This window comes from Copidosoma floridanum, unplaced genomic scaffold (assembly GCF_036245765.1).
Source record: "Copidosoma floridanum isolate Cflo_tuat_1 unplaced genomic scaffold, Cflo_Japanese_pri ptg000030l, whole genome shotgun sequence".
Taxonomy (NCBI): Eukaryota; Metazoa; Arthropoda; class Insecta; order Hymenoptera; family Encyrtidae; genus Copidosoma; species Copidosoma floridanum.
The window spans coordinates 6,749,256-6,769,773 of NW_028321907.1; the positions used below are offsets into that span (position 1 = coordinate 6,749,256).

General features: G+C 35.9%; 4 protein-coding genes across 5 annotated transcripts; 2 read left to right on the forward strand and 2 right to left on the reverse strand.

Moving 5' to 3' along the window:
• Positions 1-27: 27 nt before the first annotated feature.
• On the reverse strand, positions 28-1,137 carry LOC111642765 (MICOS complex subunit MIC13 homolog QIL1). Its single transcript, XM_023392465.2, has 3 exons — positions 906-1,137; positions 526-685; positions 28-449 (listed from the first exon to the last, which is right to left on the reverse strand). Exons 1-3 carry the CDS (start codon positions 917-919, stop codon positions 255-257), a joined length of 369 nt encoding a protein of 122 aa, XP_023248233.2. The 5' UTR covers positions 920-1,137; the 3' UTR covers positions 28-254.
• A 325-nt stretch (positions 1,138-1,462) lies between these two features.
• On the reverse strand, positions 1,463-3,693 carry Moca-cyp (nuclear cyclophilin protein Moca-cyp). Its single transcript, XM_014363717.3, has 2 exons — positions 3,481-3,693; positions 1,463-3,298 (listed from the first exon to the last, which is right to left on the reverse strand). Exon 2 carries the CDS (start codon positions 3,180-3,182, stop codon positions 1,683-1,685), a length of 1,500 nt encoding a protein of 499 aa, XP_014219203.2. The 5' UTR covers positions 3,183-3,298; positions 3,481-3,693; the 3' UTR covers positions 1,463-1,682.
• A 4,077-nt stretch (positions 3,694-7,770) lies between these two features.
• Mpi (mannose phosphate isomerase) lies at positions 7,771-14,228 on the forward strand. Of its 2 annotated transcripts, none has more exons than XM_089596672.1 (5): positions 7,771-7,802; positions 12,374-12,700; positions 12,781-13,096; positions 13,176-13,546; positions 13,640-14,228. In XM_089596672.1, exons 2-5 carry the CDS (start codon positions 12,383-12,385, stop codon positions 13,841-13,843), a joined length of 1,209 nt encoding a protein of 402 aa, XP_089452798.1. In that variant the 5' UTR covers positions 7,771-7,802; positions 12,374-12,382; the 3' UTR covers positions 13,844-14,228. The 2 variants fall into 2 exon arrangements, with proteins under 2 accessions (XP_089452798.1, XP_023248236.1); XM_023392468.2 differs by lacking the exon at positions 7,771-7,802 and adding an exon at positions 11,994-12,167.
• A 555-nt stretch (positions 14,229-14,783) lies between these two features.
• gcl (germ cell-less) lies at positions 14,784-18,681 on the forward strand. The gene is made up of 8 exons (XM_014364424.2): positions 14,784-15,318; positions 15,622-15,745; positions 15,988-16,084; positions 16,711-17,080; positions 17,151-17,420; positions 17,629-17,847; positions 17,929-18,019; positions 18,103-18,681. Exons 1-8 carry the CDS (start codon positions 15,170-15,172, stop codon positions 18,232-18,234), a joined length of 1,452 nt encoding a protein of 483 aa, XP_014219910.2. The 5' UTR covers positions 14,784-15,169; the 3' UTR covers positions 18,235-18,681.
• Positions 18,682-20,518: the final 1,837 nt, after the last annotated feature.

Below are 20,518 nucleotides of genomic sequence, written 5' to 3' on the forward strand. Positions count from 1 at the left end.
TAAATCAAACATCCGTTTAATTTTTTTTATTCTCCTTTCTTGCTAAGGACCCATGTATAATACATTTCTTAGATTTAATTATAAAAAAGGAATTTTAACAATACCTTTTGTTTTAAATATTAACAGGATCTGATTTGCTCGAAGGAACTACAAAAAAAATTCAACAATATCTTGGTCGCAAAAATAAATTAAATTCCTCTATTTTCATTCTCTCGCAAAAGATCCTCCTAAGAATAAATTAAAATTATTTAGGTTTATTTAACTTCAGTAATTTTTGACGTATCGTTGGTTGCTAAACTACTTTTCGTTATTTCTTTTTGGGCCCATTCAATGCCATTTGATACATGGGTTGGCAATTTAGATACGAAATCGACAGTTGCAATAACTCCTCGATTCCAATAGCTTGCTGCACATGTTTTTAAAACTCCAGGACTCGGTATGGTATGTAACTAAAAATAATTAAAAATGCATGCTAATAAAAGTAGAACAACATTAAATTCAGAATGCAATGAAAAATTGAATTACTTCTTGAACCATTTCTCGAGGAAAGTTTTGCTGGATTAATGGACTAATACTGCTGTAAAGTTTGTTGTATAATTTTCCAGACTCCTCTGGACTAGACCACAGACCTTCTTCTATTGTGTAATAAATAACACCACCTGCTATGCTACTTTTAATGACAAACCTATAAACATACATATCAGGTAATAATGTATGAAATTTTTTTTCATTTTAATGGATAATTTTTTGTATTTAATTAAAAAAATAATTAATATTTTCGTTAAAAAAAGTATGAAACATCTTTAAAAAAAAGAAATATTGACAAGAAAGAAACAATCGTATTTAATAAGTGACAAATGCAAATCCTAAAAAAATACGAGAATGCTCCAAAAATTGTAACTAACCTTAACAAACCCATTTTTGTCTGTATAAATATATTTCGTATCGTCTTCTTGCACAAGCAAAAATTAACCACAATCGCAAAAAAAACAACAGCTTAGATAGGTAGTCGACTCACGGACTTTTTATGTATAATAAACTACAACACCATTCGTACAATAAGGCTAAGTCTTTCAATTCACTCGTCATAGATCGCAGACGCAGACACGCTCTCTCATGCACTGCACACTTTTTTTTACGTAACCGCAGGGATTCCCTGCCAGGGAAGACATGGAAACATAGGCGCAGCTGCCTGACGACGTTTGTTTAAAATTTCTGCACCTGTTTTTTTGTTACCTAACACGTAGGTACATTAACGTATTGTTAAAAAACTATGACGGATATGTTTCACGTCAAATATTAAAAAAAAAAAATTATCTCATTCAAAACGAAGATTGGGTCAAGAATACAGCATAAACATAATAAATGCAGATTTATTATTAATACTTTTTTTTTTTTTTTTTTTTTTTTTGTCAATGTATATACAAACATTTTTCGAATTGTAGATGAGAGCATATGCGACTACTAGAAAAATCATTGTTTTATTTTTTTATTCTAAATAAAAATGAAACCCATTTCTAATAAAACGATTCCCTTTTATTTTTGCTGGTTAAACAACCAAGTTCATAACTATAAAATTTACTTCATTCAAAGCCACTGGGTATAACCGTTGTAATTATCTTCGTCAAATGATGAAATTAGGTACACCCGTGAATAATCCGATCGCAGAGAAATTACTGCCTTCAGCGTGATCGTCGACGAGGTGAACGTCTCGACCTCGACGACGAGGACTCGTAAGGCGAGCGCCGACGAGGCGACCTCCTCCTACTGCGACTAGGTGACGATTTGTGGTACCGATGCTTGGAGCGATGCCGGCTTCGCGACTTATCGTCATTGCGCTCGGCCGATCGTCTGGATGACCTGTGAGACGACGAGGATGACTTGTACTTGTCATTGGAGTCATTGTGCCGGCTGGACTTTTGCTTCGAATCGCTTCCATCATTGTGCCGGCTCGACTTGGGCTTTTCGTCCCAATTGCTGGGCTTGCTAGGCCGATACTTGTTGTCCACCGAGTTGTTATGTCCCTTGGGACTGCCGTGCGATGACTTCTTCTCTTTTTTAGGAGTGTTTTCCTTCTCTGCTTCTCGCTGAGAATTCTTTTCGTTTAGTTTTCCATTGTTCTGTGTACTGGCTTTTCCTTCCTCATCCTTACCCTCTTGGTCAGACAGTGCGTCGTCGGCTCTCTGTTGTTTCTGGACTATCTTCTGGAACTCGGGAAACTTGATTATCTTCTTCTGCTCGCGTTTCCAGTGCGGTGGCGTAAAGCTTCGAGAGCGACTTCGCGACGCGGAACGATATCTGCAGACCCCTCGTCCTTTGAAGATCCTACCACCGGGTGAAGTTCTGTAATTTTGCCGGCGATCTCTCACAAATTGTTTTTGATTGGCGTTATTATCCGAACCACCACGATAGAGGAATTTGTTAGCAGGCACCTCGGGTATCTCGTCCGGATCGATTTTAGTGACAGACACCAGTGGATGAGGTGCATCCTCAGTCTTGCTCTTTTTTGTCTCAGGAGCCTTGTCCTCGACCTCTGTCCACTTCTTCTTCTTGGCTTTCTTTTTCTTGTTCTTTTCAGAATCACTCTCGGAGCTAGATTCACTAGCACTCTCCTTCTTCTTCTCTTTCTTTTTTTTATCCTTGTGTTTCGACTTGAGAACAAGCTCTCCACAGTTCACAACCTTGGCATCCTGTAGAGGTCTAGACATTCGGTCAACAGGTAGATTCTCAATGTGATTAACTACCTCCTGGCCAGATACGACTTCTCCAAACACCACGTGAATATTATCAAGATGGGGGGCTGGCTGGGTTGTAATAAAAAACTGGGAACCATTAGTGTCCTTGCCCCTATTGGCCATCGACAATAGAAAAGGCTTGTCATGCATGATTGAAAAGTTCTCGTCCTTAAAAGTTCCACCATATATTGATTCCCCACCTGTTCCATTTCCTACAGAAAAGTCACCACTCTGTATCATAAAATTCTTAACGACTCGGTGAAACACAATGCCCTTGTAGAAAAGCGGTTTGTTTGTCGTCAAACCAAGGCCCATTTCTCCAGTACACAGTGCTCGAAAGTTCTCTACTGTCCTCGGACACACATCCGAGTAAAGTTCAAACACGATGCGTCCAATTGGCAGACCACCAACCTCCACGTCAAAGTAAACTCTGGGCTTGATCTTCATTTTTTTTTTTTTTTTTTTTTTTAGTCGCTGTTTGATAAATTGAATACGGGAGAACAAGCCGGGTGATGTATAACCTCAAGTTCCACCACTGCTTCCAAAGATTTTTCGTTCAACATCTGAAATCAATATGAATAATTACTCTCTTCATATCTCTAACGGCCACAAAATGCACATGCGGTACTATAATTAGGTACCACAAGTGTATAATTACGTTTTTTTTTTCATTAAAAAAGTAGAAACATGGAACAAGCGTATGTATATTGGTTTTAAAAACTACATAAGTAGGTATGTAACTTACAAAATTCGCTCAATTGCTCTTCTTCCACTAGTCCTTACAAATACTTGTACTTGATCGAGGGGTTAAACAATATGCTCGCTCGACTAAAGACCTTGCAGACATCACGATAAAATTGTTTACTTTATTTACAATCGATATCTACCTATATAAGTACGCACGACTATATAAATACCACGATTCACGATCACCACGGACATGGAGTCACGGAGAATACGCAGTGCTCTCAGATGTGACTGGCAAACTTGCGGGAAATTCAAATTGGCTATATGGAGCAAGACGCAAAACCCCAGATAACTCGACAACATTTCATACACCATAACTTGATAAATTAATCCTAAGCTATTTAACCCAATAACCCAACGCGCCTAAAAGCAGTATCACAAGCTTTATTCATTAATAAATTACATTAAACAATAACGCAAGCACCAATCCCCACACAACCCGGAGCGCTTACTGGCCGCTTTGTTTATTAATTGAATAAATAAAATAACACAAGCGCCAATCACCACACAACCCAGGGCGCTTACTGGCCGCTTTGTATTTTAAAATAATAAATAAAATAACACAGGCGCCAATCACCACACAACCCGGGGCGCTTACTGGCCGCTTTGTTTTTTAAAATAATAAATAAAATAACACAAGCGCCAATCACCACACAACCCGGGGCGCTTACTGGCCGCTTTGTTTTTTAATATGATAAATAAAATAACACAAGCGCCAATCACCACACAACCCGGGGCGCTTACTGGCCGCTTTGTTTATTAATTGAATAAATAAAATAACACAAGCGCCAATCCCCACACAACCCGGGGCGCTTACTGGCCGCTTTGTTTTTAATATAATAAATAAAATAACACAAGCGCCAATCACCACACAACCCGGGGCGCTTACTGGCCGCTTTGTTTTTTAATATAATAAATAAAATAACACAAGCGCCAATCACCACACAACCCGGAGCGCTTACTGGCCGCTTTGTTTTTTAATATAATAAATAAAATAACACAAGCGCCAATCACCACACAACCCGGGGCGCTTACTGGTTGCATTATTTGTTTGAAGAAAGCATCAAATGATAAAAAAAGTTTTACGCAACTAGAAAGTGCTCTTTATAGTTTGGTGATGGGCATTCGTGTTATGACTTTATAAATTTTATTAATTTTCAAAATCATCATCTAGCGCTCTGGAATGTGTGGTGATTGGCACTTGCGTTAATTATTTTTTTAATTAATAAACAGAGTGGCAAGTAAGCGGCCCGGGTTGTGTGGTGATTGGCGCTTGTGTTATTTTATTTATTATTTTAAAAAACAAAGCGGCCAGTTAGCGCCCCGGGTTGTGTGGTGATTGGCGCTTGTGTTATTTTATTTATCATATTAAAAAACAAAGCGGCCAGTAAGCGCCCCGGGTTGTGTGGGGATTGGCGCTTGTGTTATTTTATTTATTCAATTAATAAACAAAGCGGCCAGTAAGCGCTCCGGGTTGTGTGGTGATTGGCGCTTGTGTTATTTTATTTATTATATTAAAAACAAAGCGGCCAGTAAGCGCCCCGGGTTGTGTGGTGATTGGCGCTTGTGTTATTTTATTTATTATATTAAAAACAAAGCGGCCAGTAAGTGCTCCGGGTTGTGTGGTGATTGGCGCTTGTGTTATTTTATTTATTATTTTAAAAAACAAAGCGGTCAGTAAGCGCCCCGGGTTGTGTGGTGATTGGCGCTTGTGTTATTTTATTTATTATTTTAAAAAACAAAGCGGCCAGTAAGCGCCCCGGGTTGTATGGTGATTGGCGCTTGTGTTATTTTATTTATCATATTAAAAAACAAAGCGGCCAGTAAGCGCCCCGGGTTGTGTGGTGATTGGCGCTTGTGTTATTTTATTTATTATATTAAAAACAAAGCGGCCAGTAAGTGCTCCGGGTTGTGTGGTGATTGGCGCTTGTGTTATTTTATTTATCATATTAAAAAACAAAGCGGCCAGTAAGCGCCCCGGGTTGTGTGGGGATTGGCGCTTGTGTTATTTTATTTATTCAATTAATAAACAAAGCGGCCAGTAAGCGCCCCGGGTTGTGTGGGGATTGGCGCTTGTGTTATTTTATTTATTCAATTAATAAACAAAGCGGCCAGTAAGCGCTTCGGGTTGTGTGGTGATTGGCGCTTGTGTTATTTTATTTATCATATTAAAAAACAAAGCGGCCAGTAAGCGCCCAGGGTTGTGTGGTGATTGGCGCTTGTGTTAGTTTATTTATCATATTAAAAAACAAAGCGGCCAGTAAGCGCCCCGGGTTGTGTGGGGATTGGCGCTTGTGTTATTTTATTTATTAAATTAATAAACAAAGCGGCCAGTAAGCGCTCCGGGTTGTGTGGTGATTGGCGCTTGTGTTATTTTATTTATTATATTAAAAACAAAGCGGCCAGTAAGCGCCCCGGGTTGTGTGGTGATTGGCGCTTGTGTTATTTTATTTATTATTTTAAAAAACAAAGCGGCCAGTAAGCGCCCCGGGTTGTATGGTGATTGGCGCTTGTGTTATTTTATTTATCATATTAAAAAACAAAGCGGCCAGTAAGCGCCCCGGGTTGTGTGGTGATTGGCGCTTGTGTTATTTTATTTATTATATTAAAAACAAAGCGGCCAGTAAGTGCTCCGGGTTGTGTGGTGATTGGCGCTTGTGTTATTTTATTTATCATATTAAAAAACAAAGCGGCCAGTAAGCGCCCCGGGTTGTGTGGGGATTGGCGCTTGTGTTATTTTATTTATTCAATTAATAAACAAAGCGGCCAGTAAGCGCCCCGGGTTGTGTGGGGATTGGCGCTTGTGTTATTTTATTTATTCAATTAATAAACAAAGCGGCCAGTAAGCGCTTCGGGTTGTGTGGTGATTGGCGCTTGTGTTATTTTATTTATCATATTAAAAAACAAAGCGGCCAGTAAGCGCCCAGGGTTGTGTGGTGATTGGCGCTTGTGTTAGTTTATTTATCATATTAAAAAACAAAGCGGCCAGTAAGCGCCCCGGGTTGTGTGGGGATTGGCGCTTGTGTTATTTTATTTATTAAATTAATAAACAAAGCGGCCAGTAAGCGCTCCGGGTTGTGTGGTGATTGGCGCTTGTGTTATTTTATTTATTATATTAAAAACAAAGCGGCCAGTAAGCGCCCCGGGTTGTGTGGTGATTGGCGCTTGTGTTATTTTATTTATTATTTTAAAAAACAAAGCGGCCAGTAAGCGCCCCGGGTTGTGTGGTGATTGGCGCCTGTGTTATTTTATTTATTATTTTAAAAAACAAAGCGGCCAGTAAGCGCCCCGGGTTGTGTGGTGATTGGCGCTTGTGTTATTTTATATATCATATTAAAAAACAAAGCGGCCAGTAAGCGCCCTGGGTTGTGTGGGGATTGGCGCTTGTGTTATTTTATTTATTCAATTAATAAACAAAGCAGCCAGTAAGCGCCCCGGGTTGTATGGTGATTGGCGCTTGTGTTATTTTATTTATCATATTAAAAAACAAAGCGGCCAGTAAGCGCCCCGGGTTGTGTGGTGATTGGCGCTTGTGTTATTTTATTTATCATTTTAAAAAACAAAGCGGCCAGTAAGCGCCCTGGGTTGTGTGGTGATTGGCGCTTGTGTTATTTTATTTATTCAATTAATAAACAAAGCGGCCAGTAAGCGCTCCGGGTTGTGTGGGGATTGGTGCTTGCGTTATTGTTTAATGTAATTTATTAATGAATAAAGCTTGTGATACTACTTTTAGGCGCGTTGGGTTATTGGGTTAAATAGCTTAGGATTAATTTATCAAGTTATGGTGTATGAAATGTTGTCGAGTTATCTGGGGTTTTGCGTCTTGCTCCATATAGCCAATTTGAATTTCCCGCAAGTTTGCCAGTCACATCTGAGAGCACTGAGAATACGGAGTCCTGCACGACACCAAAATATATGTTACTTTTGCCTATATATACAGAAGTTAGGTGTGGTATATACAAGTTATAAGTATTATAAGTATACCCGCAACCCGCAACTGTAGGCGTCAACCAACCATCTCATTAAAGCATGAAAGTATAGAGTGTGTAGCGTGCCTCATATATATATAGAGCAATCTTTAAAGGGATATATGATAGGATTGATAGGCTGTATTCCGTAAACGCTACCCTGTTTTGACTCCTCTATGCTAACACCGATATTTCGGAATTTTATTGACATGCGGAACCCACCGACAGTTAAGTAGTACAGGTTGACCGTGCGGCGTTACCACAACCTACCTAACTGCTGGCAGCGTTTACGAAACACAGCCTCAAGGTTATAGTGTTACACTTGCAGGGAAAAACTACAAACTACAATCCGGTAAACGCCAAAGATTCTGGTAAACGCGTGTGTACGGGGGGTATGGTAATTTGGTAATTGGTATTTGGTGTATTGATTGTCAATTGCATCGTGAATAATGTATCAGCACCATCTCGCGTTGCGGATGTCGTGGACTTACGCTACTATTTTCTACGGGAACCGTCTTGAAAAAAATCCTAGATTATAGGGGTTTTCACCAGAAGTAATGAAGGGTCTATTATTATAGACTCCGCTTGCGTGCTTCGAAATACGCAATACGGTTCGAGATAGTACCTAATGGGTCAATCGTCACCAGCAAGTAATTTAAGGTTGCGCTCTACGCTACCATCAGGTCGATAAGTCAACTACCTTAAATTAACTGGCGCTCTGTTCCGTAATCTGGCCAGTTAAAATAGCAGATGACAGTCAACAGCGATGAAATCTTCACTTTTTTCTCGACTTTCACGTCGTCTGCTGTTTTAACTTGCAGATTACGGAATATATTTGTTGACTTACTGACCTGACAGTATAACGTATAGAGCGCAAATTTAAATTACTTGCTGGTGACGACGATTGCGGAAAACACCCCAAGCGGCGTTACCACCACGACCTACGTAACTTTACAGCCTCTGATTTTATCATTCTGGTAAAGAGAGCACGGTGTAAGATGTACGTGAAGTTATGTGTAGTAATTAAAGTAATTACTACTAAGTAATGCCATATGGTCGATTTTATTAAACCATATGAATATCTATATTTTTGGAGGTAGACTTTTGGGTAAAAAATATATTGTAAACTTGCCGCAAACAGCACAAACCACGTCAACTTTTTATTATCTATCTGTAAGATTAGTTGCGGCTGGTTTGTAATTATTAAAGTGACTTTGCTGTAAATAGAAATAGTTATTTGGATCAGCGCCATCTAGCGGTCTTAATTTTTTGGCCAAAAGTGGCTCCTAAAATTCTCAATCAGAGCATTCAGGATTAGAGCCATTTAGTCAATTATAAACCAGCCGCAACTCATGACGAAGCTATAAAATCAAAAAATAACAATACATGTGTTTTTGGCGGCAAGTCAACAATCTATTTTCTACCAAAAAATTGACCTCATATGTTTTTATACTTTTGAAGATAAATTTTCAAGCATAAGATGGATTGTGAACTTGCCGCCTAAAACACATATACTGTTATTTTTTCATTTTATAGCTTCGTCATGAGTTGCGGCTGGTTTATAATTGACTAAATGGCTCTAATCCTGAATGCTCTGATTGAGAATTTTAGGAGCCACTTTTGGCCAAAAAATTAAGACCGCTAGATGGCGCTGATCCAAAATAATTATTGCTACTTACAGTAAAATCACTTTATTAGTTATAAACCAGCCGCAAATAATCTTATAAATAGACGATAAATAGTTGACATTTTTTGTGCTACTTGCGGCAAGTTTACAATATGTCTTTTACCTGTAAATGGACCCTAAAAAGTATAAATATTCCTCTTATCTTATACGGCTCATAAAATCTACCATATTTACAAAATTAAAATACTTTAGACCTTTTATCATTAACTCGCGGAAGCACACCCCTTTAACTTTCTAGTTTAAATAAACAGCTAACTTATATAATATGTACATGCCAAGATTTGTGTTACAGAAATCTTGAACAATGATTAAATAGATACGTAAAGTAATAAGTCCAAAAGAGACAACTAAAGAAAAAAAGTTTAAAAAAGAAGTTCAGTTACACAGGAAGAGTCTCCTAAAAATGGAGCATTGGATCTCACTTAATTTAAATTGCTTTACAATTTATCTTTTACCTAAAAATCGACCTCCAAAGCTATCAATATTCTACTTATCTTATATGGCTCATAAAATCGACAATATTTACAAAATTACAATACTCTAGACCTTTTACCACTAACTAATGAAAGAACAGCCCTTTAACTTTAGATTTCCAATAAACAGTTAACTTATATAATATGTACATAACAAAATTTGTGTTACAGAAATCTTGAATAACGATCAAATATACACATAAATTAATCAGTCGAAAAGAGACAACTGAAGAAAAAAGGTCTTAAAAAGAAGCAGCCACACGAAGAGTCTCCTAGGAATGGAGCATCGGATCTCACTAATTGAAAAATACATTTATTACAGAGATATAAATTTTAAGTATTAAAAGTAAACAAAGAACCCAACCTTCTCTAATCAAGTGAGATCCAATGCTCCATTCTTGTATGAGACTTTTCGTGTGACTGTGCTTCTTTTTCAGGCCTTTTTTCTTCGGTTGTCTCTTTAATGGACTGATTAATTTGTGCTTACACTGCTTACATGAGTTAATGGTAAAAGGTCAAGAGTATTGTAATTTTGTAAATATTGTCGATTTTATGAGCCATATAAGATATATAGTATATTGATGTAAAAACTTGCCGCAAATAGCATAAAAAATGTCTAATATTTATCGTCTATTTATAAAATTATTTGCGGCTGGTTTATAACTAATAAAGTGATTTTACTGTAAGTAGCAATAATTATTTTGGATCAGCGCCATCTAGCGGTCTTTATTTTTTGGTCAAAAGTGGCTCCTAAAATTCTCAATCAGAGCATTCAGGATTAGAGCCATTTAGTCAATTATAAACCAGCCGCAACTCATGATGAAGCTATAAAATGAAAAAATAACAGTATATGTGTTTTAGGCGGCAAGTTCACAATCCATCTTATGCTTGAAAATTTATCTTCAAAAGTATAAAAACATATGAGGTCAATTTTTTGGTAGAAAATAGATTGTTGACTTGCCGCCAAAAACACATGTATTGTTATTTTTTGATTTTATAGCTTCGTCATGAGTTGCGGCTGGTTTATAATTGACTAAATGGCTCTAATCCTGAATGCTCTGATTGAGAATTTTAGGAGCCACTTTTGGCCAAAAAATTAAGACCGCTAGATGGCGCTGATCCAAATAACTATTTCTATTTACAGCAAAGTCACTTTAATAATTACAAACCAGCCGCAACTAATCTTACAGATAGATAATAAAAATTTAACGTAGTTTGTGCCGTTTGCGGCAAGTTTACAATCTATTTTTTACTCAAAAGTCTACCTCCAAAAATATAGATATTCATATGGTTTAATAAAATCGACCATATGGCATTACTTAGTAGTAATTACTTTAATTACTACACATAACTTCACGTACATCTTACAACGTGCTCTCTTTACCAGAATGATAAAATCAGAGGCTGTAAAGTTACGTAGGTCGTGGTGGTAACGCCGCTTGGGGTGTTTTCCGCAATCGTCGTCACCAGCAAGTAATTTAAATTTGCGCTCTATACGTTATACCGTCAGGTCAGTAAGTCAACAAATATATTCCGTAATCTGCAAGTTAAAACAGCAGACGACGTGAAAGTCGAGAAAAAAGTGAAGATTTCATCGCTGTTGACTGTCATCTGCTATTTTAACTGGCCAGATTACGGAACAGAGCGCCAGTTAATTCAAGGTAGTTGACTTATCGACCTGATGGTAGCGTAGAGCGCAACCTTAAATTACTTGCTGGTGACGATTGCGGAAAACACCCCATATAAGTACTCAAATTTGACAAAAATGTAACAATGACCCCCGCACATGCCTCACGTTGGTTAAATTAGACCCCCGGCCAAATTAAGCTTCGTTGTCGGTGGCGTCAGTCAACTGTCGATACAGCAGGGTCGGTACTTTTATTGCTGTACCGACGGTTGGTTGACTCGCTCGAACTGCAGGTCTCTCTCTTATCTCGTGTCGACCGTCGGTACATCACGATTTACAACGCTAGATGGCGCTGGATCCAAATGCAATTCGATATATATGTCACATCGACGATGTGAGTGACCGCAGCTTTGAGGGTTATTGGGTTTTTGGGGGGTAACTGCCTGCTTTGATCTACGCCATACAACCAACGCGAATTACGCGAGACATTTACGGGGAGGCCGTTGTTAAGTACTTATATATTTAAATTATTTAAATATACATATATACAAATCTAGTGATTTACTTCTGGCGAAAAATCCTAGAATCTAGGGTTTTTTTCAAGACGGTTCCCCTAGAAAATAGTTTGCGTAAGACTCCGAGAAATCCGCAGCGCGAGATGGCGCTGATACACTATTTTATATGCACGATACGCAATACGCAATTAATATTTTTGACGAGATCTCGCGCACGCTGGTAATTTCCAGTTAGCGACAACTCCAACATGAAATTCTCCACCAATAAAATGTTAAAGACACTTTTATATGATAATTTTTAAGCCTCTACATTTTCTTTTGTTAAGTTGAGTGTTTTCATCATCTCTCACGACTAGACATATGCTGCTATACTTTTGACAAGCTTATGTTGCGGTTGTCAAATTTATTAATACTTGTAAATACTATTAATTTAAAAAATTTTTAATTTACTATTAATCATTTACTTATTTGGTAGAGTTTTTTTGGTATATTTAGACAATATTGCCACCATTTTTTGTTCTTTATAAAAATTTTCCACGTCATTAATAATATAGTCTTTAAAAGTAAAAATTATTTTTTTGTTTAACTTAATTGTAAAAAAAGGTATCGTTTGTTTTGAAGTGAAAAAACATGGAGTTGAACTGTTCAATACAAAATTATGAATGGGGTAGAAAAGGGAGTGACAGTATAATAGCTAATTTGATGAAGTCTTCCAACCCAGATTTTATTATCAATGAAAGTTTACCATATGCAGAGCTTTGGATGGGCACACATCCAAATGGACCTTCATTATTAAAGGGCAAGAACATTTTTTTAGAGGAGTACGTTAGGGATAACAATCACGTTCTTGGCAAAGTGTTAATAGACAAATACAATGGCAAAATACCATTTTTACTCAAAGTGGAATCAGTAAGAAAAGCTTTGTCTATTCAAGTTCATCCCAGTAAGGTAAGTATTTATTTTTAATGTTATACATTTATTCATAAAATATTTTTACTGCTATATATAGATTATAAAATTTTTTGCAGGAACAAGCAGAGATGTTGCATCAGTCAAGCCCAAATATCTACAAGGATGATAATCACAAACCAGAATTGGCAGTAGCACTTTCGAAATTTGAAACTCTGTGTGGCTTTCGTCCGATTTCTGAAATAAAAAACTATTTACGATCCATCCCAGAATTATGCTTTGTCATTGGGCACAACGAAATATCTCATATGTTTTCCAGCAGTGAATCAAACTTTCTGGATATTTTAAAAAATTGTTTTATCAACTTGATGTCACAAGAAACTGAAATCGTAGCTGAGCAATTGAAAAAATTAATAAAACGGCTCTCTGATCTCGGTATGGTATACATAATTGTTTAAATGAGTTTGTAATGCCAGTATAAGACTGGATATTTGCATGGTATGATTTATTTTAGATGAAACAACTAGACAAAGCTTAAAAGCTGATCTTCTCGAGCGATTATACTCTGACTATCCAGATGACGTTGGTTGTTTTTGTATTTATTTATTCAACCATGTAACACTGCAACCTGGAGAAGCAATGTACATTGCGGCCAATGAACCCCATGCATATCTCTCTGGTGACTGCATAGAATGCATGTCTTGCTCGGACAATGTTGTTAGGGCAGGTTTGACTCCAAAATTGAAAGATGTTGAAACACTTATAAGCATTTTGTCTTATACATGTGAACCTGCATCAGCTAAGTTATTTAAACCGATCAAGGAAGATGAATGTACTCAAATTTTTAAACCTCCAGTACAGGATTTTGCTGTAGCCAAGATCGTTGTAAGTTATTTTTTTTCCTTTTATTTTTGTTCACCTTACATTAAAACCGTTTATTCTACATTCAGTTAAGTAATTTAGTAATCATTTGAACAGATTCCACCGAGAAAATCTTATGATCTAATACCCAGAAGCACTGCCAGTATTATGATTGTAATTTCAGGAAACATTGAAATATCCGATTCACAAATTTTTAACAAAGGATCTGCTTTATTTTTATCAGCAGAAGAAAGTATTAGTATTAAGACCACAAGTTGTTCAGAACCAGTTATGATATTTCAAGCGTTTGCAAACGTATAAAAAAATATTTATATAAAAAAATATTTATAATTCATATGGAACTTGCCTATGCTCGCATGAATCTGCATTTGAAGGGATATTACTATACGTAAATAGTTTAAAATACTGCCTGTACATAGTTTTTAGCGCATCGAAATTACAAGCGTGATTTTATTCAACCGTGTATCATTGTATACCAAATTTTACATACCAATATAGACTGACAGTACAACCCATTCACATATAATATACTTATATATGAGGAATAAGCAGTATTTTTGCATTTATCAGAATGTTTTTACAAATTTATTTTAATAAACACATTATCAGAATACCTATTACATGTATATATAAAAACCATTGCAGAAAAATAACATAAGCATCTTTTTTTCTGAAATTAATGGCATATGGGATATGATTATTTTTTGTATTTCTATGTAAAAAATGTTTAATAAAATGTTGAAAAATTTTTTTTTTCGTCGATATTTTTATTACTTATATTGACTTTTGAATTTCAAACTTACTGGGTACGTTTTTTTTTGTGCCAACCGACCACAAAAAAAAATGCGTCCATACCCACTCTGATTGTGCATCGCACGCATGCAAGATCTAGTGAATTTAGGTATTTAAATTTGTAAATCTTTATTATGAGATACATCAGTTTTCTTTTTCATTTCAATTTTTAATGTAAATGTAAGTAAATTATTTTGATAAAATTTTATGTCAAAGCACTCCTCGAGTTCCTTGACAAAAGACACGGGGAGATACGGCCCTGATCAGGCATCCCTGATGCTTCACGCATGCGCGACAGGCTACAGATTATAGATAAATAGATTTATAGATGCAACAGATTATCTATTCTCGATAAATAGATGAGCTCCCCCCACCCCAGAAAAAACAGCTGCAAAAAGGAAAATGTGACATTTTAGGTTTGTTTGGCATCATTTCTGCGCAGCTTTGATCGGAGTCGATTGTGTTGTTGTTAGTTGTTGCCGACAAACACGCGCAATTACTCGGGTAATGTTTACGTTCTGCATCGCGTCGTGAGATTATTTGCCTCTGTTTAATAAATAAATTGTCCGCACTGTGATGCCTGGTATAATCGTTCAGCGGCATCAGCAGCGCGAGAAAATATCGTCGATAACGTAAATGGTGTAGATTTTAACCTCGATTTTAACTGATAAGCAACAGCAACGCTCCTACGTTGGGGTGGTGCTTGAGAATTTTTTTTTTTTTCCCATCGAGGTCCACGTTTTTTTTCAAGCGTCCGATAAACAGTTTGATTGTAAAAGTGTGTACGGGTACATTTGATCTACAAAACGTTGAAGGACATCGAGCAAAAAAGAGATGGGGAACAATGGCAGCAGGCTATTGTCGTACTCGGGAAACATGGTGAGCTCTATGGTATCCGGGGGCCGCAAGCGCAAGTGTATCGAGGAGTCGGACCCGGATTCCGAGTCCAGCTTCATCGAGAAGACGCTACAGACGCCGAAAAGGTATTCTGTGGTGAACTTTATTATCTGGGCGCCCGGCTGCTTTGTTTACTTTGTATCGATCCTTTTTCTCTTTCTCTCTCTTTGACTTCTCTTTGAAAAACCCTTAAGATACAATAGCCGTACGTGTAAGCTACCGTAATTATCGACCTTCCTTGTATTAGCACCGATGACATCACCCTTCGTATACGCGCCCGAGGCTCCTATAAAAAAATATTTTGTATTATTTGCATGCACGCCGATGATGCTTTACTTTCAATTTGTTTTTTTGTGACGTAATTTATAAATTATCATTTTTCTTTGCAGGAGAAAATTGATGAGCACAGCTGAGTATATCTACAAGACGTTATTCCTGGAGGAAAAGGGTAGCGACGTAACGGTGATAATGCTGGGAAAAGCTTGGAAGTTACACAAAGTTTACATAAGCCAGGTAATAGAGCTGTTTTTTTTTTTTTTTTTTTGGATTATGGATGTTTCAGATGGATTAAATAATCATGAGCTAGAAAAAGTGTAAGAAACTACCGAGTTTAAATTCACTTCGGATTATGTTTTCATTACTTGTGTTGAACAAGTACTAAATCATAATAACTTATTATCACAATGTTTGATAGCTATGCTTAACACAAAATACAAAATTTTAATGATTGCTTAAGTAATAATTGTCTTTTTCAGAGTCCCTACTTTGCTAGTATGTTTTCTGGTGCTTGGCGCGAGGCTAACGAATCCAAGGTGAATGTGGAAATTAGCGACCCCAACATTACTCTCGATTGTAAGATTTGCTTATATCTATTACTTAAGTATGTATAAGAGTTCCTTTTTTGGGAATAAAACCAGCGAGAGATACTGTATATAGTTCTTGAAATGGAAAGTGAAAGTTCAACAACCATGCGTTCATTCATGATTGACCTACTTTACTATACTAGGGTTCTCATGCATCATCCTGTGTTGCAATTTTAACTTTTATGGTCTTGAATTTGAAAAAGTTCTCTAAAAGCTGTCTTAAGTAAGTTGCCGAGGCTATAAAGCAAATATTTACTTGTACCCAATTTTCTATGAGTATATATTTAGAAAAAAATAACTTTTTTGAATATTATAAATAAACCGAATTTTAATGTTGTTGATATAAACTTAAAATGCCTTTCCTTGATACAATCAAATAAATCTTATTGCATAATTTTTTCGTGAAAGTCTCGTGAATTGATGTTATATAATTAAGTGTTTCATTGTAAAAGTGAAAGTTCGTCGTGATGTAAGAACTGCATTACGAGTATCAAGTACATTTTTTTTATTAGACTTCAAATAGGAAATTGTAAAACGCTAAAACTTGGATGTAAATTTTTTAATTCTCTTAGTTTTAATTTAACAGTTCAACTAAAAATCTATTATGTATTGCAGCTTTAACAATTGTATGCGGTTCATTTTACCAAGATGAAATTAATGTTGAGCCAAAAAATGTGGTATCTGTCCTCGCGACAGCTACACTTTTTCAACTCCAGGGACTTATTGACCAGTGTACTGAAATAATGATCGAGACAATCAACATGAAGACCGCAGTTTCTTACTATAACGCTTCAGTTTGCTATGGTGTGCCAAAAGTTAAAGTCATGTGTAAAAGGTGGCTGGAATTCAATTTATTGGAATACGGTAAATTCCATGATGCGTTCCTGACTGACATAAGTCCAGAGCTGATGACTGAACTTGTTGCAAGCCCCGATCTCGTCGTTATGCAAACTGAATTCTGCATTTACGTAATGCTAAGAGTGTGGTAATTAAACTCAAACTTTAAATACGGAACTGAAAAAAAAAACAAGCCACTTTAATTAATTTTATTTCAGGCTGTTTCAGCAAGTCCAGCACAATTATATTGACTACAATTTGGTGACGTTTTATAAAAACCATCCCTGGACTGAGCCGTACCTCGAAACGCAAGAAGGCGAGGAGTTTAGTGCACCGTTTGAAGCACTAAGAAAAAAGCATTTATTGTTGAGCGACAGTGATATACAAATTTTATACAATGACAATTTAATACCTGAAAATTGGCTGTACGAAGCTTACAAAGAACAATGGTTGCACATTTTGAGAATAAATTCACGTCGAGAAATAGGGTAAGTATAATATTTCCAGAATTTTATTCATCTTGGTTCCAAACGAAAATTAACTTCCCTTATCTATATCCTAGATTCCCGAACAAAATTCCGTCTGTCGCTCTCTTCTATTTTAGAAAAAAGCTTTACTCTAGGTATTTTACCATAAAAATTTTCCAAAAAAAATCCACTAACTTGATGTGTACTCTTAAACTTCGTGTAATTACAGGCCTAGAGCAGTGAACGAGCAGGATTTCGCAAATGAATGTTTTCGCTGCGCTAGATGCGTGGAAAGACCAGGAGAACATTTATGGCGCTGGACCGCGTTTCACTATGGCTTGGACCTCGTTGTAACCCTTGACGCTACAACACTCAAATTCAAAAGATACAACAAAATTGATTCAGGACAAATAAAAGCTAATCACGATAAGCATTACGTTATGTTGAGGTGCTCATCAAAAATTTTAAAAACGCCGTTGACTTGTACTTTGAATTGATTTAATTAAAATAATTTTGTTTCTTTTTTCAGAATTTGTTTATTTTCACTTAATGAACAGCGACAAATTAAATATATTCAGAACTCGGGACTAATGCGACTGTCACTTCAAAAAAACGAAGAGGTAAATAATTCGTTACTAATTTTGGCATATAATGTTGAAAAAAAAAATTATTTAATCACTTAAATTTTTTTTTTTTTTTTCAGAAACAAGTATTGTGCCTTAACCAAAAGTTGTCGTATCCATTGTACGTGTCGGTAAATTTGCAAGTCGTCACGGGACTCGTCACACGTAAAGGGGATAAGAGCTCGACCAATTCAGAGCTCTCAGATACCTAGTCAAGGAACCGAAACGCTAAGTATCCGCTTTGCCTCGCCAACACTCCGACGAATGCAAAGCAAACACACATTGCACACAAACACATTCACGACAAAAAACTTAATTACAAATACATATATGCTTTTATGTATTTATGTATTCACAAACTAGTCGAAAATTGTCGCTTATACCGTGTCTTGTGAAAGGTAGCGATTGTGTTTTGCTTTGGTAACGCGCACAAAGACGATAATACGTTGAGAACACATCAGATCACAGTGCCAGTTGTCTCTCAATAATATTAGAACTCTACCTCTTGTGTATCAAATTTTTCATGAAGTGAAAAGGTGAAAAAGAGTACGCAGATCTTTGGTAAGGATGTTATATTTCATTGCCAAAGTAACGATTATAAGAGACTTTATAACTAATAATTTGATATAAAAGTATATATTTTTATTTTAAAAGAAAAATGAAGTAATTTTACAGAATATTTTATTTTGAAAATATTAAATTTATTTGAATATATCATATATGTTGATATTTACTTAAATATAAAGCTTGCGTTATCCAGATGGTTTTGGTGCAAAATATGATTTACCGGCCAATTGGACTAAAAATTAATGGAAATCAAGTGAATAAATTGAACGAATCTAAGAAAAAAAACTTTTCGTAGCAGGGCGATATTTTTAATATTGAACTAATCATTCCAATTTAATTTTGCATTCTACAAATAAAAATAAACATTTATCGAATAGTTTCCGGAAACAATACATTGATCATGCAAATTGAATTTCGAGTTTAAGCTGCGATTAATAAAAACGAAATAGTACTTCTTGGGATATAGAACTCTCGGTGCCTTCGCAATATTGAGTTCACGCGATTACGATGCTGTAAAGTATTAATTCCCTACCTTTGGTAGGAACGTGTAAACTCAACACTTTTTAATAAAGCTTTTCTACATGAAGAGATCATATGTTTACGATAAATAAAATGATTTACAACACAAATTGTTGGTATGATTATTCGTCATGACCTTAAGAAAATGATAAAAATAACCAAATAATAAAGTCAAAGAAAAAGGTATACAAGGATAATTCGTAATCATCATGAGCTTTTATTTCAATATAATTTATACATTTCATTAAAAGTTTATAATAATATTCCTTACCTCTCGAGTTTAAATCGACATTGGACTGACAAAAGGTCGACGCACATTATTTTAATCGGTTCGTTGATAAACGAAAATACATTATTACATATATCCCATTTCTCGTTTTGATGCTCGTGCAAAACAAAAGACCGCACACGCAAGTGTTGGTTTGAAAATTTTTGTTAACCATGCAACATTTTATTAACGCAATATCAAACACAATACGATGGACGTGAGTGTTTACAACAGTATCATCGCTTTAGCACTATTTTTTAGATACAAAATCAATCGTCAACGTTGATTAGGACATTCTTTCGACACAGCTTGTTTAAAAAAAAAAATAAATAAATAAATGTCTTCATTTTAACTTTGTTTCTATTGCTTATTTCTTTAATCTTAACATAGGTCTATAAATAATCGACCAGGCTTTTGAAGGCAAACATTAAATTCCGTTTGAAAGTATTTTCTGTGCAGCACCCAATTGTATTTCACAAAATAGTATGTATTAGGCATTTAAAATTAATTTCTTTAGACTTGTAAAACGACGGTACATTATTAGAAAAAATTGAGTTTTGTATTTTTTATACAAAAATAAAGTTGTTCAATTTTACGATTACAATTAGGAATTTTTTGCACTGACGTTAATTAAACATGAGCGTGCCTCGTGCCTCGTTCGTACATTGAAACCAACTCAATGATCATCGTTTGAATTAATTAAAGCTTAAACAGTTTTTTTAAATTAAAAATCCAACGAAATATTAAATACACGTGTAATGAAATCGACATTAAAAAATTTAAAATACTAAATACTTAGTATTGCAGTAATGAACGTCGCATCGAGATTGTGACGATTTCAACGCTGATATGTCTCGTTGATGTTTGAAATTTTTTATCTTTGAACTATCGTAGGGAGATTAAAATACGTGTAACACAAAACTTATATACGCGCGCGTTGTTGACTTGTTGACATTCACTTGAGAAAGTAAAAGCGATTGATGAATCCTTATTGGAGATTTATGCTTATTTTTTCTCTTTGTCTCCTCCGTTACGTAAACAATCAGAGGCACGTTCGAATTTTTTTTTTTTTTTATTAACTTTTGCGTAAAAGACATACGCATGCGAATTGCATATTATATGGACTTTGGCCATGTAAGGGC

Coding starts and splice junctions, on each gene's coding strand:
- gcl (XM_014364424.2), top strand. CDS start 15,170: ATGGGGAACAATGGCAGCAGGCTATTGTCGTACTCGGGAAACATGGTG. Junction 15,746..15,987: donor ACAAAGTTTACATAAGCCAG/GTAATAGAGCTG, acceptor TGTCTTTTTCAG/AGTCCCTACTTTGCTAGTAT. Junction 17,848..17,928: donor AAGCATTACGTTATGTTGAG/GTGCTCATCAAA, acceptor TTCTTTTTTCAG/AATTTGTTTATTTTCACTTA.
- LOC111642765 (XM_023392465.2), bottom strand. Junction 450..525: donor CTCGAGAAATGGTTCAAGAA/GTAATTCAATTT, acceptor AATTATTTTTAG/TTACATACCATACCGAGTCC.
- Moca-cyp (XM_014363717.3), bottom strand. CDS start 3,182: ATGAAGATCAAGCCCAGAGTTTACTTTGACGTGGAGGTTGGTGGTCTG.
- Mpi (XM_089596672.1), top strand. CDS start 12,383: ATGGAGTTGAACTGTTCAATACAAAATTATGAATGGGGTAGAAAAGGG. Junction 13,097..13,175: donor AAAACGGCTCTCTGATCTCG/GTATGGTATACA, acceptor GATTTATTTTAG/ATGAAACAACTAGACAAAGC. Junction 13,547..13,639: donor TTGCTGTAGCCAAGATCGTT/GTAAGTTATTTT, acceptor TCATTTGAACAG/ATTCCACCGAGAAAATCTTA.